Genomic DNA, 13,987 nt, shown 5'->3' with positions numbered 1-13,987 from the left:
TCTTCAAACTTGGTTTCTCACGCTTTTCTAAATGATGTAACATTTGAAAGAAGCTTACATCTCTTTAGGATTAGGAAACAGACCAGTCCGTCTGTTGATGGAGTTTTTCCTGTAATAATTAATCTATTCTCTTCAGACAGTCTAAAGACAACATCAGTAAATCTGTCCTTGAAAGAAGAGCAGGAGGAAACGTGGTGTGAAATTGGAAATAAAGGCTGTAAAAGTCAATGTACCGTGTCGTAACTGATGTATTCTGGGATGTCCTCGAGCTGTTGAGCATGCTCCGGTTTATATGCGTGTGTGTCCGTGTGTGTTGGTCATTCGAGGAGCGGTGTGAAATTGGAAACTTGGCTGTCGGGTACAGATGTGAACAGCATATCAATCACCAGTTTCACTAGCCGTGCAAATTTAGAAAAAGTTTCAGGTTTATTGTGATCCATGTCCTTAAACCCGTGTTGCCACGAAAGCCCACTATCCAGAGGCTGATTTATTGCTTCCCATGCAAGGGAATAATCATTATCCTTATTTGTTGTTTTTGTTTGCACTGCATCCTGCCTCTGTTAATTTAAGGAAGTCCGATTTTGAGAAACAAAGCCTGAGTGGAATGTAAACGCTGAAGTAGAAACAATGCACAATTTGTGATGAGTGCAAAGTACTGAGATTCTTCATTATCCAATTTGTCCTGTTTCCACATGCTGAAGGAACGGTCAAGAAAGTTCGAACACCAATGCCTTGCAGCTGATGTGAGAAATGACATTAAGTGTACCTTCTCTCAATTGAAGTTAACTTGATTCAGGTTGTATCATTTTGGCACTAATTAGTTTAACCAGGGGAGCTCATGTGATTTAAGAAAAACCCCCACATGTCATTGTTTCACGGGATAAGCAGAATTTTACTTGAATTTACTCACATTATCCCATGGTTTGATTTCATGGCTCTGTGTAACATCTGTTTGCATTATCTGATGTAATACTTGTGTTTTATATTATATAATACTTCCAATAAATATTATTACTGTGTGAAACAGGTATTAGATTATTATAATGTAAATGTATGATTGACAGTGACACCAAACACAACAACTCTTAGCATTAGCTAGTCATGCCTGTTGCTAATTGTCAGCACTGATGAATTAAAAAGAAGCACCTCCCTAGTTCTGCATTTACTAGTTCATTCATCTTTAATCACTGAGAAACAGCCTGGAGGAAAGGGGTTGTTCTTCCTTTGCCTCATCATATGACCAGCATTGAACTCTTGTGTGTCAGCCTGGGAATAGAGGCGACTCTGTAAGAGAGGTATGCTGGCGAGACAAGAAAAAAAGTCCCTTTCCATTAAGACTTTTCCCTGCTGTAAGATATAGGTCAGACTTCAAACAAATTCAGATTTATTTATGTTTTTCAGGTTATCTCCTCATTTGATAGGTCACTGATATAGGTACTGTTGTACTGGGTAGAGCTGTAGATAGAAATGTGTTAATAAGACATCATCTTACCAACCACCATTATTTCTACCTGCCAGCTTTGAGCTCCACTGGGAACGGTTGATTAGCAGGAAGTCCAACCCACTTATGATGCTTCTGAGGAGATCCAAGTTGTCTGCAAAACAATAATTGTTTAGAAGCTGCTCTTATAAGATTGTAATGGTAAATACTGGACTTTTCTTTCTTGTAAGCATTTGCATGAGTCCTGTACAGAGAGGCTACTTTCATTTTTTTTTTTTACTTTTATCCAAAGCGACTAACATACTCAATACTGTGGACAATCCCCACAGGAGCAATTGGGGTGAAGTGTCTCAGGGACACAACGACATGCTGACTGCAGTGGGGTTTGAACCTGTGACCCCCTGATCCCAAAACCAAGGCTCTATCCACACGCCACACGCCTCCGGAAATAGGTCAATGACAAGCCAACTTGATAACACAAATATGCCAACTTTGTTTTTGAACAACTTGGAGCGTAGTTCAGCGCTTTATTATAACACACCATTTGGGTTTAATAATCGGAACCGTCTTGTCACAAGAAGCCTCAAACCGGAAATATAAATCATCAAATTACGTGACCAGGTTTTCAAGTTACTCCCTTAAACCTTTGCACACAATTGGGACCAGGGCTAGCCTATTTGGAAAGATTCGTCCCATATACTTACCCTCTAAATTAGAGGAGGAAAACATAAATTAGTGTCACCCAGTTAAATGTTTTTTCATTGGAGTACTGATTGTTGGAGTTGGATGTCCGTAAGAGGCCGGCTAGTTAAAGTGTCCGACTGATGCCAAGCTGGAGTTTTGTACCACTCTACAGACTGCAAAGTGCCTGTGTGAGTGTGAGTGTGTGTGTGTGTGTGTGTATGTGTGTGGGTGGGTGGGGGACATTTCAACACCATGCATCTCATGCCAGCTGGCTCCATCCGAGGACATGTTGGGTTAAGAGAGGAGTGACTAAAGGAATCTGGGACATGGTTAAGCCACTGTGTTTTCTGATAGTAATAGGTTGTGATAAAGTTTGGACACAGAAACAGAAAATACAAATGTTCCACGTTTTACTCAAATGGCCAACGACAAAAATACAGACGTGTGAAGTTAGTCGTTATCTCATTGGTGTTTCATATCTTTATTGCCTATCAACCAAAATATTTGCCATTAATCAGGGATTGGGCAAATATCAGCTGCTATATTGGTCATGGCGATTATCAGTCAGCTTCTAGTCTTTATTTATTGTGCATGCCTGGTCTCGTGGTAAAGTTCCTGTTGTGCTTTGTTTGCATGCACATATGGACTACTTGTTTAATAGTCTCATGTCTGTTGTGCTTTGTTTGCACATATTGACTTGTTTAATAGTCTCATGTCTGTTGGGCTTTGTCCCATCTCACATGCCATGAAGACCTTCCCCATAGACAGTTGTTTTCTCCGGCTTGCACTTAGCTGGATCAGTATATTTTAGATGCATGATGACAGTGTGTGTGTGGCCCTCTTCATTTAGAGTACTGTTTGTCCTTACTCAGACCAAAAACTAATGTCATCCAGATGAATCATTGACCTCTTTTTCTGTATCCAAAATATCCATCGCTTCATAATCAAACAAAACATTCTCTTACACAATTGTATCTGTTTTATTTGTTTCATGTCCTATATATGCATGTTGCACTGTTGGAGGAGCCTGCTGTGACTTAAGTAGGGATGTCCCGATCACCTTTTTTTGCTCCCGATCCGATTCCGATCATTTGATTTTGACAATTTGCCGATTCCGATTTTTCCCGATTCGATCTTTATGCAATGCATTAAGAGGAAAAAAAGCATTCAAGTTGTCCCTTAAGGTTATTTTTTTATTTAAATTGGATATTCTATCCAACATGGATATAGCTTCTTTTTTTCACAGCAGCATTGGATCAGTTCAGTTGTGCAGCATTGGATCAAAACAAAATAAAGCTTATCAGTACTTGTTAGCTTACTGCTACAATTAGACACTGCGTCCTGCCCACTCTGTTGCCAGATTTGAGAGAAATAAGCAACCAGGTCTATGAAAACAAGCCCCAAAGAAGCAACACATACATGATGTTGTGTCATTTGAAACCAAAACTAAGGCCTCAGGATGACTTTAAGACTTGAACATGGTCATTTTTGTTTTGTAACATTGAATACAAAATTAAAAAAATAAATAAAAAAAATCCCGATCCCCGATTTTTTTCTCCCGATTCCGATCTTTTGAAAATCACGTGATCTGCTCCGATCCTCGATCACGTGATCGGATCGGGACATCTCTAGACTTAAGTTGTTCATTGCCATAGGACAATAAAGCCTTGAATCTTGAAGGAAATGTGTGAGGATTGTTCCAAACACAGGATTGGGCAAATGCAGTTATATTGCCATTCGATACTAAAAGAACTAAGGAGGATACATTCAGGAGTCTCACAGCCTAAGGCAAGAAGCAGCTTCATAGCGTGGAGGTACGACAGCTGATCCTTCTGTATCTCTTGCCAGACAGCAGCAGGGCGAACAGGTTTTTTTTAATATCCTGTGGTTTCTTTGCAGGCACCTCCTCTGCCCTGTATCACTGAGGATCGGTAGGGAAGTAACCAGTGATGCTCTGGGCATTTCTGAACACTCGCTGCAGAGCTCTCCCGTCCTGGGTCGTTTCTGAATCTATTTTTAAATCAAGCGTTACTTACCAACATGCACTGTGTCTATGATTAAGGGCTTTGGAACGGATTAATGCATAAAACATACAAAGATGATTTGGGAATCATGAAGTGGGAAACTTGCATTGTTTACTTGGAGCATTACCGCCCCCCTTGGACAAGTGGAATAGTGAGAAATCATTGGAAGTTTCACCTCACCTGTGCACGTCGGGGGAAACAAATTGACCTAATTTACTATAAAAGTCAATGTATGTATATAAAGTTGGCCTTGTGTTGTTTAGCTTGATTTGATGCCAAATTGCTCTGTTCTTTAAGAAAAGTCTTGTCGAAAATAAATTCTGTTTGGAGAAGTTGTCACACACAGCTATTTCCGCACATGTCTTCCCTCAGGATCACAGGGGAAGACGCTAGAGAAGGGAGAGATGGTGGCGGATTAGGAAAGGGTGGAGATGAGAGTAGGGCTGCGGTGTAATCTTCTACGGACATTTAGGTTATTACATTTCACAAAAAACATCAATATCACGATCTAGCATGTATTCTGGTATATCAATTGTTCAATAGACTATATGAAACAACAACATTGTTAAACCATCTTTGGTATATTTCGGTGTGAATTAAATATTACCGCGTATTTTTACTTTTAATTAGAAGCTTTAGTGCAAAATTAACAGTTTGAGGTGAAATTGTAGATAACCAAACATATTTTAAATCATATATACACTTGCAAACAAATACAGAGCAATCGGATGTATTGATTTGGTTTCAAATTGGACCTTTTCGCATTATTTGCAACAATTTGTATAATAGGAGGTAGTAGGACACCAACATGCCAGCACATTCAAGCCAGGTTAGCAACAGATGGGAAAATATTAATAATAGAAGTGCAGGAGGAGAACAGCGGATGAAATGAGGTGAGAAATTAGTAATCGATAGGAAACAATGGTGCAAAATGAAGGAGAACATTGGTGTTGACGGGGAATCAGAAGTGTGGAAGAGATGGGAATGTAAAGACTAGAGACATGTCAGTCTTTTCTGAGGGCTTTAAACTCAACTTGTTTACTTGATAGAAATCCAGGAGTTGACATCATAACGTCAAAATACTCAACGCATGCCAAGAATGTAAAAGTGTGTCGGAAGGATCAAGGAGAAAAGGGAGTTTGAGGTGAAGGGAAGAAGGAGGGATGGACACTGAGATGGGAATAGGGGCATGTCCAACGAGCTGAAGACAGCCGGGTGTCAACCTACAAAACCTTTGCATGGTATAAGTGAAGCCTGCACAGCTTGCTCAGACTTTGCTTTAGTTGTGCATCTGACCAGAGGAGTCTGTCTTCCTAATTGAAGTAAGTGGTTTTCTTTTAAGGTTAGAAATGTGTTTGCATTTATTCTGTACTGTGTGGCACATTTATGAGGAATGTAAAGCACGTGTTGTTTCCCACTCATGTGAAGTTGTCTTGTGAGTTTCACAACTGTTATGTAACTCTCCCAAGAAGTGGAGAAATGTCTTCTTCTGAATTTTCATCTCAGACGCTAACACAGAAATGGGAAGTTGAGCTGCGTCTCAAATGTCAAGTTTTCTACCACTGATGCTGGCGTGCTTCCTCTACATTTGGAGCTCATTTCAAACTGAATCTTACAATTTGAACTATGTTGGTTTATTGGTTTATTGTCTGTTCAAATGACCTTTCGCAGCCCATTAATAATTGTTCTGTTGGCCCTCACATTGCCTGGCTAATTAAAATATCTTAATATAGAAAGGAAAGACACATGGCTGCCGATGATACAAATGTTGCTGTTGCTTCTCTCACATTGGAAACATGCATTTGTTATCTGTGCATTTCAGACCTGGTGCCACCCTGATCAAACCCTGAGTGAGCACGTGACTCTGTCTGCTTAACAAGAAACATGACGGCCCTCAACGCACCTCGGGACAAGTAAGAGAATCTGTTAAAAGAAAAGAAAACTCTCTGTTTATGTCCATCCTGCACTTATTACGGTCAATACACTATTTTTAAGTTCCTGTTTAACTTACAGTATGTGCAGAATTAGATCTGGATGAAAGCCACTTGTTCTAAATTGTTTGTTGATATAAAGTTGAATGACTTAATTCATGTGAACATCCTTTTGTCTCTTTCCCAGATACAATGCAGTATGGATCATTTTCTTCATCCTGGGCCTGGGAACCCTCTTACCGTGGAATTTCTTCATGACGGCAACTATTGTAAGTTAAACAACCCTTAGGACCCATTTTAATCCTTGAATATGAAAATATTTGCTGCTTAATGCGGTTAATTCTCATAACAACACACAGATGCACGTGAGAGGGAAAGCCCTGTTGGCTGCCGTGTGGTTTATCCATTCGTTAATTAAGAGGTTAAAGTCCACTTAGAAGAAGGTCATCTAACTTTGAGAAAACAAAGATTGTTTGTTTACATTTCCCTCCAAAACCCACCTGGTTCCACTCAGTGCGGCTGACCTGAGTCCAGCCAGGTGGATTTACACAGCAGGGGTACAGACTCTCTAATTCCCCGCCATTCTCTCTCAGCTTTAAGGGGTTAACTTCTTAACATGAGGAATTTCTACTTCATTGTCCCGGGGGAGTTCATTTGCACCCACCCTCAGGGGGCTTTTCACGTAGCTTAGTGCTTGTTTGTTGGAATGCCACTTGGATGAAAAACATATGTGCTTTAAGATATGGACCAGACATATGGTTATAAATAACTATGTTGCCAATATCTATAAGTGCAAACGCTTGATTTTACTACTATTTAAGAAAGGTTACAGCCAAACAAACTATTGCGGCAGTAATCTTAAACAAAGTGCCGCGAGGGACTAAACAAGAGAAAAAACACTGGACGTGCAAAAACTCAGTCTTTCAAAAAGTATGCGTTTGACCTTTTATTTCCAAAGCAAAAATGCAATATTCCATATCCATATGCGTATATCCTTGTATGCGTGCGTGCGGTCAAAAAAAATGGTCCTTCTCTAGCTCACTCCCCCATCTATTACAAAGTGCGCAGGTAAAAGCAACCGGATATAACTAAAAATGTCACCACACAAATCCAAAGACACGCCCACCACCTATAGTGACTCAAAAAACATGTATCGTAACAAACACAGAAATGGCTTCATATGTGGCTCCTACACAAACCACTTTTTCTTTCTTATGTACTCAGTCACAGGTTTTTAAATTGCACAAGCTAATGTGAGCTATATTACATTATAATGTATAGGATTATATATTATACCATTATTATATTATAAAGGTTTCTCAGTATTGCTGTTTTGGGAAACTATAATTGTAAGATGGCTTAATTTCCTAAAATGTTACAGAAAATAAATATATTCTACTTCCTTCTCTGCCACTGACATACTTGTGACTCCATCCTCATTCAATCATCCCTCAATGTTATACAGTAACTAGGATTATGTATTATGTATTACTGAAAACTATAACTGTAAGATGTCTTAGTTTCCAGAAAATAAATATATTCTACTTCCTTCTCTGCCACTGACATACTTGTGACTCCATACTCATTCAATCATCCCTCACTGTTGCTGCTGAGTTTCAGGAGCTCATCACCATTGTGACAAATGTGCTTCCCTCCATCCTTTCCTTCAGTACTTCACCAGCAGGCTGAAGGACACGCCCTCTGACCTCCCCTCCACTCAGACCAATGGGACGTTGGCAGATGGAGATACTCGCAGCGTTCTGGAGTCAAAGTTTAACAACGTGATGACGCTCTGTGCCATGGTGCCTCTGCTCGTCTTCACCTGCCTCAACTCCTTCCTGCACCAGAGGTACAATCATCATCGTTTATAAAAGACTTTTCAAGCTTCCACCCTGCTCTGCACTGACACACTCATACAGAAAACAACTCTACACTCCAGTGATTTATGTAAGTTGCAGCCTTGTGTCTAGCATTCTCACTTCCCCGCCCATAGGAAGCAACAAGTTGAACCCAAGAGAGAAACATGAGATTTGGTAACACAACATTCAAATTCTGCTCCTTGGCTCACCCTCTCTTTCTGCCTACCTCACCGCTATAAGTAACATGATCCTGTTGTGGGGGTCTTTGTATGCCATGTTTACTTTAATTAGAGTGGGATCGAGGGAGATCTGGGGTGGACCCCGACAACGGCTGATTCTCCCCGGGTAAAAACACACCCAGGAATGCTATTTATGTTCTCTACGTTCCCTCCATCATCTGCTTGACCTCACTACCTCCGTTTATTACATATTATATAGATTTAGTGGACCCTGTTGTCTCCTTTCTCCCTCTAGATGTGTTCCTTTCCCTTCTTTTGATAAACAAAGGCCTGTTCAACTCGATGCACTCTATTTGACACTCTCTTCAACCTCATGAAAGTAATTTAACTCACTTAGAAGAACCATGACCTTCTTCCCATCGTAACAGGAAACATTTTCTCAATTTTTCTCCATATGTTCCTCATCTTTCTCACACCACATTCAAAAATATATCCTGTGTTCTCCCGCTTTGCTCCAAACACTGTTCTATTATGTGATGAATACGTGGGGTTGCAAATGTATTTACTTTTATTATACGATTGTTTTGAATGAATGGCAGTTATTTGTTTTATTTACTCCTACACGGAGATGGCAAAAGTACACACATCCTTTACTCAAGTAGAAGTACAGATACTCGTGTTTACAAATACTCTGGTAAAAATAGAAGTACTGACTAAACTTCTTTTCTCAAGTAAAAGTAAAGAGGGCTTTGAAATGTACTTCAGTAAAAAGTACCCATAACTAGCAGCTGTTTTAAAGAGTACCTGACCTCCCTTTATATTAATAGAACAATAATGTCATTGTTAGCTAATGAATGTTTCCATGCTGAACAACGGCAACATGACAACGTTTCCATTGGTCCCTCTTCTTTAGAGAAGACCAGGAAGTGATGGATACACGGATCGTGTTCAAATCAATAGGCACGCAATGACTCTATATAATAATGATCACGCCACCAAACACACATTCAAACTAAAGTAACCATTCTGTTTGGAAAATGTAAGAAGTAGAAAGTACAGGTATTTGTGTTAAAAAAGTAAGAAGTAGAAAGTACAGGTATTTGTGTTAAAAAAGTAAGAAGTAGAAAGTACAGGTATTTGTGTTAAAAAAGTAAGAAGTAGAAAGTACAGGTATTTGTGTTAAAAAAGTAAGAAGTAGAAAGTACAGGTATTTGTGTTAAAAAAGTAAGAAGTAGAAAGTACAGGTATTTGTGTTCAAAATGTAAGAAGTAAAAAGGCGTCTGAATAAGTAGTGGAGTAAAGTACTGATACCAGAAAAACATACTTAAGTACAGAAACGAAGTATTTGTACTCCACTACTTCCCACCTCTGCTCCCACAGTGTCCACAATGGATATGGCTAATGTTGCTGAGTGGTTGAAGTATTGTAGAAACAAACATTAAGTCAATTTCATTCTCTCTGTGTTTCCGCTCTCAGGATTCCTCAGAAGCTTCGCATCATTGGCAGCCTGGCGGTCATCCTGGTGGTCTTCCTGTTGACCGCGGTGTTGGTGAAGATCGACGTGGGTCCTCTCCCCTTCTTCACCATCACTATGATCAAAATCATCTGCATCAACTGTGAGTTTCCAAATACAGAAGTGAATAATCATCATTCAAAACACTCTGAGGAAAGTCTCTCCTCCTTGTTTAAAAGACCAATTGAACTGATATCAAAACAAAAGGAAACAACCTTATAACCCTCATAAAGGCAGATGTTATTGCAGCACTGGCTACAATTGTTTATGTATATCCCGTTTCCACATTGAAGTCATGCAAATCATTATTTCCATGTGTCCTTGGTCTTTAATCAACATCATCTGCATCCACTGTGTGTGGAAAATTGCTTTCATACTGTATGGTTACACACTCACACACACAAACACACATCTTCCCTCATACCACACTGAGCTTCAGAACACATTCTGTAATCGCACTGAGTTTGTTTATTTGCAATGACTCAGTAAGCAGCGGGGATAAGCTCACCCCCCTCCTCATACCCGTTGGGCCGGTCCTGACCCTCAGGTCCTCATGAGGAACAGCCCATCATGTTTTATTTAGAGGGGGGGGGGCATCGTGACCTCGGCGCTTTGATATCGACGTCGGCACATTCCTCTCAGCGGACACATGTTACAAGATATCTGCAGCTAATTCAACTCCACAGTCGAAACGGTTAAATCCATCAGTGTGATTCGAGTTTATATGAAAAAGTCTCATTGTTTACTTCTTAGTTAGAAAATAGTTTCATAACAGTAATGTTAAACAATTATTTTGCTCCATGGTTTAGAAACGGGGTCTGTGGTTTATATTTGATGGGCCTCTTTTTATTGCTGTGTGTCAGTGTGTTGTTTCTGTGTCACAGCGACTCTTTAAAATATGCTAATTCTTAAACATCCTGTCTTGTTCCCAGCGTTCGGGGCGATTCTCCAGAGCAGTCTGTTTGGGCTGGCAGGGATTCTACCCGCCTCCTACACGACGCCCATCATGAGCGGGCAGGGGCTGGCCGGCACCTTCGCCGCTTTCTCCATGATCTGCACTCTGGCATGTATGTCTCTCACAGCTCTTCTTCTACCATTTAAACCTGATGCACAAGAGGGGGACAACATGACAATGCAATTCCTGAAGAAACTGCGGTGTGAATGCTGAAAAGCTGACGCTGAACTCACACAATTTGGATGAATTATTGTTAATGTTTTTTGAAAGTTAGGAATGCCCGGAGTAATAGCCATCATTTTGATGTTCGAATTAAATGATGAGGAATGTGGGAGAAAGATTCTCAGCATTCACACCGAATAACCCCTTACAACACAACACGCCTACCATTGCTATACATAGACTTTTTAGGAGGTTTAGCACTGGTGTTAGAAGTGGAAATGTGTCAAGCACAAACTGCACGACCCCTGTCTACTACAGTTACATTTCTAGAAATATGTCTTTCCAACTCTTGCACAATTTGTAACTCTTATAAAGACATTTTAATGACAGAAAGTTCACTTTTGGTAAGAGGTCAGCCAGATTTTCAATCTCTGGACAGAATTATAAAAACAGACTAAGTTGCTCAGAAGAGTTTTGGCTCACGGGATTGTTGCTCACATATTTGGCTTCCTCCGTGCTCTGACTCCCGACCCATGCATGCAGTTATCAGTTCAATAACATCTGGCTTGTTTTCCAAAGAAATACAATTTCTTTGCTTGGATTTCCAAACACAGCATGCTTCATCAAATTAGATAAATCTCTCCTTCTCAACCCATGAGACGTGCTAATGATAAATGATGGAGCGTGAGGGCGAATGTTGTTGTTGTGTGTGTTCATACCTATTCTTATAATGCAATAAGAACACTTTATCGATTTTATCAATAACTTTAAACAGCTGTATGTTGCCATTATTTATTGAAAACAAATATGCATAGACACCACACAAATACTTATTCACAAAGTTCAAATACATGCTACAGTTTGATTACCTGATAAACGTCTCTAAAGTAAACACTTACAGTTTTATTTATGGTTGGGACTTGAGATGGTTTAATTTCAACCTGAATGGAACGTTGAGGCCGTTGTTTGTAGTAATGATTACTAGATATTCATTGAGCTCTTGAAGCCCATGATGGTGCCTGAGTTTCTGATGGTTCAGTTTCAATCACACTACAGTTTAGAGCTGTTGTTTAATTTCTTAGTTAAACTATTTATAAAACCAATGAGTGATTTATAAAGAGAAATGGTGAAGATTTACCTTCGATAATGAAAATAACTTACCTGGGCATTTTCCTAAAGCTATAGAAAACCGTTAAGTTATATCATCAGTAATGACAGTCTTTAAAAACCCTAATGACTCTGTGCTTCTTGTCTCTGTGTGCAGCGGGATCCGCCCTGCAGGACAGCGCCTTCGGTTACTTCATCACAGCCTGCGTGGTTATTCTCCTCGCCATCCTGGCCTACATCGTTCTGCCCAGGATGGTGAGTCTCCTCTAAATCAAACTTTGTTGTTAAAATCTTTCTAGTATCTGTTTATGGCAAGGTACTTTGTTCAATGCACTTCGATCTGTCTCTCATTAACCTTTTTGTAAACATGCGATAAGAGCTAAATGCTTTAAGATAGGTGGTATATTAGGGTTAGTCTTCTTTTGTTGGTATCAGTCCAAACCCTTCTCTTTGTGAGGTGATGGATTTACACCTCTGTCAGAGAAAATGTACCACATCTCATCTTAGCTCTACTGGCTCAGCTCATTATGTTGTTGTTGTTTTTTGACAGGAGTTTTTCCAGTTCTTCATGGAGAGTAATGGATCCAGACCCGCTACTGATGAGGAGAACAAGATGGACTTACTCAAAAAAGGTACTGACACTTATGGCTGCAACCATTTTCATTAAAAGGTGACCTGTCATGCAAAATGCACTTTTGTACGTCTTTTCTACATGAATATGTGTCCCCGGTGTTCCAGGGAACTCACCAAGTGTCAGAAAACACAACCCTCTCTCTTTTCCTCCATACCCAAATCTCTTAAAAAGGGGCTGCAACGGATCTGATACAGACTGATACAGATTTGAACACTTCTGTGATGTCACAGAAGTGGCGCTACGGCTATTGGGCAACTCCACCAATCAGGAGGAGACAGCCACGGACATTGCCGTTAGAAAGCGCTGGAGACGCTGTAGTACATATGCCAGGCCTGTAGGTGGTGCTGTTCTCACAGAATCAGCCCATGCAAAGACAGTGTTAAATTGAGCGAAATGAGGAATGGCTAAAATGCATGATCTGTTTGGTATTTTGAAAAATAAAAAGTATAAATATGCCTTATATAGGTATGGTCCTACACTATATTATTCAAATATAGCATGATAGGTCCACTTTAAATTAATGTTTTCAACTAGCGGATAACAACACAGGCAATATGATTAATCATTGGTTTATGGTGATTGTTCATCCCAGTTTCTCTATGTCTTAAAATGCCTTGTTTTCTCAGGCCAAATCGCAAACCGAAAGATAACGGTAGATGTTTTAAGTTTTGTTTTAGTAATCTGTTTTTGTTATGTTTCAATATACTCAGACTTGTACCTTTTTGACTTTTTGTCAAAGAATCACACATGTTGTAACACAGTTACTGTCGTATGGGTGATTCAACCATGAGAGTTTAATGTTAATCAGGACCTAAAAAGTGTGCATATCAGTGTTTCCCATACATTGATTTATTTGTGGCGGGCCGCCACAATTAAATATCGTCTGCCATAAATGGATCTCATAAACTAGCGACAAAGGACAAAAATAATCAAAACGGTGAAAGGACGTTCGCTGAGTCGAATGCATATACGGTCGACAAGAAGGGTGTCTTAAACCGTAAGATAAACACCCCCGGTGCGGTCGGGTGGGGGGGGGTTTTTCCCTTTTCGGGTTTCCGGGGAATTGGATAAGCCGCACTAGGTGCGTAGGTGGGGGTAGGCGTTTATTCTATTAAATGTACGGCTCAAGCTACCGGACGACCGATCTGTTGCGTAGAACAACGGAGACGACGAAACGAAACAATTACTCACTTTGTGTGGTCCTCAAACTCCCAGGCACCCCTCAATAAGAGGGTTTTTATAGTAAATGTAAGCTCGCCGTAAAGCGTCCTGCGAATAAGGTTTCGCCTCAACATGTTCACACTGGTCTAATGTCCCCTGCACAGAGGGACGCTCATTTCGGCTCGCCGATTCACGCGAAATGAGTTTCGCCGGTGCTGAATCCATCACCCACGAAGGTCCCGTCCTAACCTCTCAGCGATTGAAGGCCTAGTAGTCGGGTGGAGTGATAGGTAATCTGATGTTTTATTATTTTTTCATTCTTTAATGAAAAAAAAAA

The 13,987-nt window shown here is 40.2% G+C and overlaps 1 protein-coding gene across 1 annotated transcript in view; it reads left to right on the top strand.

Annotated features, from left to right (window-relative positions):
* Positions 1 to 5,362: 5,362 nt before the first annotated feature.
* The window catches only part of LOC104944528 (equilibrative nucleoside transporter 1), a 14,686-nt gene continuing 6,061 nt past the window's right edge, over positions 5,363 to 13,987 (top strand). Inside the window, exons 1-9 of the mRNA XM_010770072.1 lie at positions 5,363 to 5,471; positions 5,972 to 6,062; positions 6,268 to 6,349; positions 7,751 to 7,929; positions 9,595 to 9,734; positions 10,564 to 10,698; positions 12,013 to 12,110; positions 12,406 to 12,505; positions 13,116 to 13,141. Of these exons, the coding sequence (XP_010768374.1) occupies positions 6,034 to 6,062; positions 6,268 to 6,349; positions 7,751 to 7,929; positions 9,595 to 9,734; positions 10,564 to 10,698; positions 12,013 to 12,110; positions 12,406 to 12,505; positions 13,116 to 13,141 (789 nt within the window). The 5' untranslated portion in view covers positions 5,363 to 5,471; positions 5,972 to 6,033. The remainder of the gene's footprint in view (positions 5,472 to 5,971; positions 6,063 to 6,267; positions 6,350 to 7,750; positions 7,930 to 9,594; positions 9,735 to 10,563; positions 10,699 to 12,012; positions 12,111 to 12,405; positions 12,506 to 13,115; positions 13,142 to 13,987) is intronic.

This window comes from Notothenia coriiceps, unplaced genomic scaffold (genome assembly GCF_000735185.1).
Source record: "Notothenia coriiceps isolate Sejong01 unplaced genomic scaffold, NC01 NC01_scaffold00008313, whole genome shotgun sequence".
In the NCBI taxonomy this organism is placed as follows: Eukaryota; Metazoa; Chordata; class Actinopteri; order Perciformes; family Nototheniidae; genus Notothenia; species Notothenia coriiceps.
This window is presented reverse-complemented; position numbering and strand designations above follow the sequence as displayed.